This window comes from Panthera uncia (genome assembly GCF_023721935.1).
Source record: "Panthera uncia isolate 11264 chromosome A1 unlocalized genomic scaffold, Puncia_PCG_1.0 HiC_scaffold_16, whole genome shotgun sequence".
Taxonomy (NCBI): domain Eukaryota; kingdom Metazoa; phylum Chordata; class Mammalia; order Carnivora; family Felidae; genus Panthera; species Panthera uncia.
The window spans coordinates 22,860,248-22,862,653 of NW_026057576.1; the positions used below are offsets into that span (position 1 = coordinate 22,860,248).

Genomic DNA, 2,406 nt, shown 5'->3' on the forward strand with positions numbered 1-2,406 from the left:
AGGGAGAAGTGGTCCTCTATAGTGGTTGGCAAAGGACTCAAAAAAGATGACGTTTTATTATAAGACAAAAATTAGGAGAAGACACCCACATAGACATTTTGTGGGACATAAAAAGTCACAGAAAAGAAGGAAATGGGGAACTGGCAAGGACATATTTAAGGTGGTCAGCCAGACTGATGAAATGAAGAAAAACAGAGATGGTCGACTCAGGCACCTACAGGTAGTCTGGTACACAACCTCAAGAAGAGAACTGACAAAGAGATTTCCAGGCTAAATAAAGAGCACACAGGGCCTGAAATAGGAGCGAGTTTGAAATGTCACGGAACTTATAAAGGTTTCCACATGTTTCTTATTCTTCTTTGGAGGACTTTTTCTAAATTTCCCAGCATTCTCAGCAAACCACTACTGATAGGACAAACTGTCATCTACTGACTTTAGCTTAGTCCTTATTATTTCCGCCCTGTTTTCACCTTTGCTTCTTCTCCATGCCACTCCCCAGTACCTGATAACATCCCTATCAGCACCATCATCACTAGGACCAAAGTCTAAGACAAAAGTTTGAATTTACTGCCAAGTAATGACAGTGAGTCAGGTATGTGACATCCAGGCACAAAATGGGAGTGGTATTTGAAGATTTGTCCTAATTCTATTGTGCACATTTTAATAACCCATGTCTTAAAGGCCCCTGGTGAATTTCAATGGTACAGGAAAACTTTTGAAAACTATGTGATGGTAGTTTTTTTTTTTTTCTCGGGACAGTAGAGGCCGTGTAGCGTCGCCGTTACTCTGAGGAGAGAACAGTCGGTAGAGGGGTGCAAAAATGCAGAACAATAAAACCTTTAACTTGGAGAAGCAAAACCATACTCCAAGGAAGCATCATGAGCATCACCACCAGCAGCACCACCAACAGCAACAGCCACCACCACCACCAATACCTGCAAATGGGCAACAAGCCAGCAGCCAAAATGAAGTCTTGACTATTGACCTGAAGAATTTTAGGAAACCAGGAGAGAAGACCTTCACCCAACGTAGCCCGCTCTTTGTGGGAAATCTTCCTCCTGACATCACTGAGGAGGAGATGAGGAAACTATTTGAGAAATATGGGAAGGCAGGCGAAGTCTTCATTCATAAGGATAAGGGCTTTGGCTTTATCCGCTTGGAAACACAAACCCTAGCAGAGATTGCCAAAGTGAGCTGGACAACATGCCACTTCGTGGAAAGCAGCTGCGTGTGCGCTTTGCCTGCCATAGTGCATCGCTCACGGTCCGGTCCGAAACCTTCCTCAGTATGTTTCTAACGAACTGCTGGAGGAAGCTTTTTCTGTGTTTGGCCAAGTGGAAAGGGCTGTAGTCATCGTGGATGATAGAGGAAGGCCCTCAGGAAAAGGCATTGTTGAATTCTCAGGGAAGCCAGCTGCTCGGAAAGCTCTGGACAGGTGCAGTGAAGACTCCTTCCTATTAACCACATTTCCTCGGCCTGTGACTGCGGAGCCCATGGACCAGTTGGATGATGAAGAGGGACTTCCAGAGAAGCCGGTTATAAAGAACCAGCAATTTCATAAGGAGCGAGAACAGCCACCCAGATTTGCACAGCCTGGCTCCTTTGAGTATGCCATGCGCTGGAAGGCACTCATTGAGATGGAGAAGCAGCAGCAGGACCAAGTGGACCGCAACATCAAGGAAGCTCGTGAGAAGCTGGAGATGGAGATGGAGGCTGCTCGCCATGAGCACCAAGTCATGTTAATGAGACATGATTTGATGAGGCGTCAAGAAGAAGTCCGGAGGATGGAAGAGCTGCACAACCAAGAAGTGCAAAAACGAAAGCAACTGGAGCTCAGGCAGGAGGAAGAGCGCAGGCGCCACGAAGAAGAGATGCGGCAGCAACAGGAAGGAATGATGCGGTGACAGCAGGAAGAATTCAAGGGAACATTCCCTGATGCGAGAGAACAGGAGATACGGATGGGCCAGATGGCCATGGGAGGTGCTATGGGCATAAACAACAGAGTCGCCATGCCCCCTGCTCCAGTGCCAGCTGGTACCCCAGCTCCTCCAGGACCTGCCACTATGATGCCAGATGGAACCTTGGGATTGACCCCACCAACAAATGAATGCTTTGGCCAGGCTGCTACCATGGAAGGAATTGGGGCCATTGGTGGAACCCCTCCTGCGTCCAACCGTGCAGCTCCTAGAGCTGAATTTGCTCCAAACAAACATCGCCGACACTAATAAAAATTTCAGTGTCTAGTTTCCCAAAAACCCTTAAAAGAAAGACCCTTTTTGGATGAGCCAGAATTCTGCCCTGGAAAAAGTGTTAGGGATTCCTCCCAATAGTTAGGTCTTCCTTGCCTGTACTACTCTAAGGGAGTATGCTGGAGGCTGAGGGCAAGGGAGGGGCGATAAAATTTAA

The 2,406-nt window shown here is 47.3% G+C and overlaps 1 protein-coding gene across 1 annotated transcript; it reads left to right on the forward strand.

The window, feature by feature from the left end:
* Window positions 1–576: 576 nt before the first annotated feature.
* On the forward strand, window positions 577–2,406 carry LOC125933785 (non-POU domain-containing octamer-binding protein-like). Its single transcript, XM_049646943.1, is given in 3 exon segments — window positions 577–1,187; window positions 1,190–1,263; window positions 1,266–2,406. Coding segments are annotated over 3 exon segments (1,401 nt in total). The 5' UTR covers window positions 577–820; the 3' UTR covers window positions 2,226–2,406.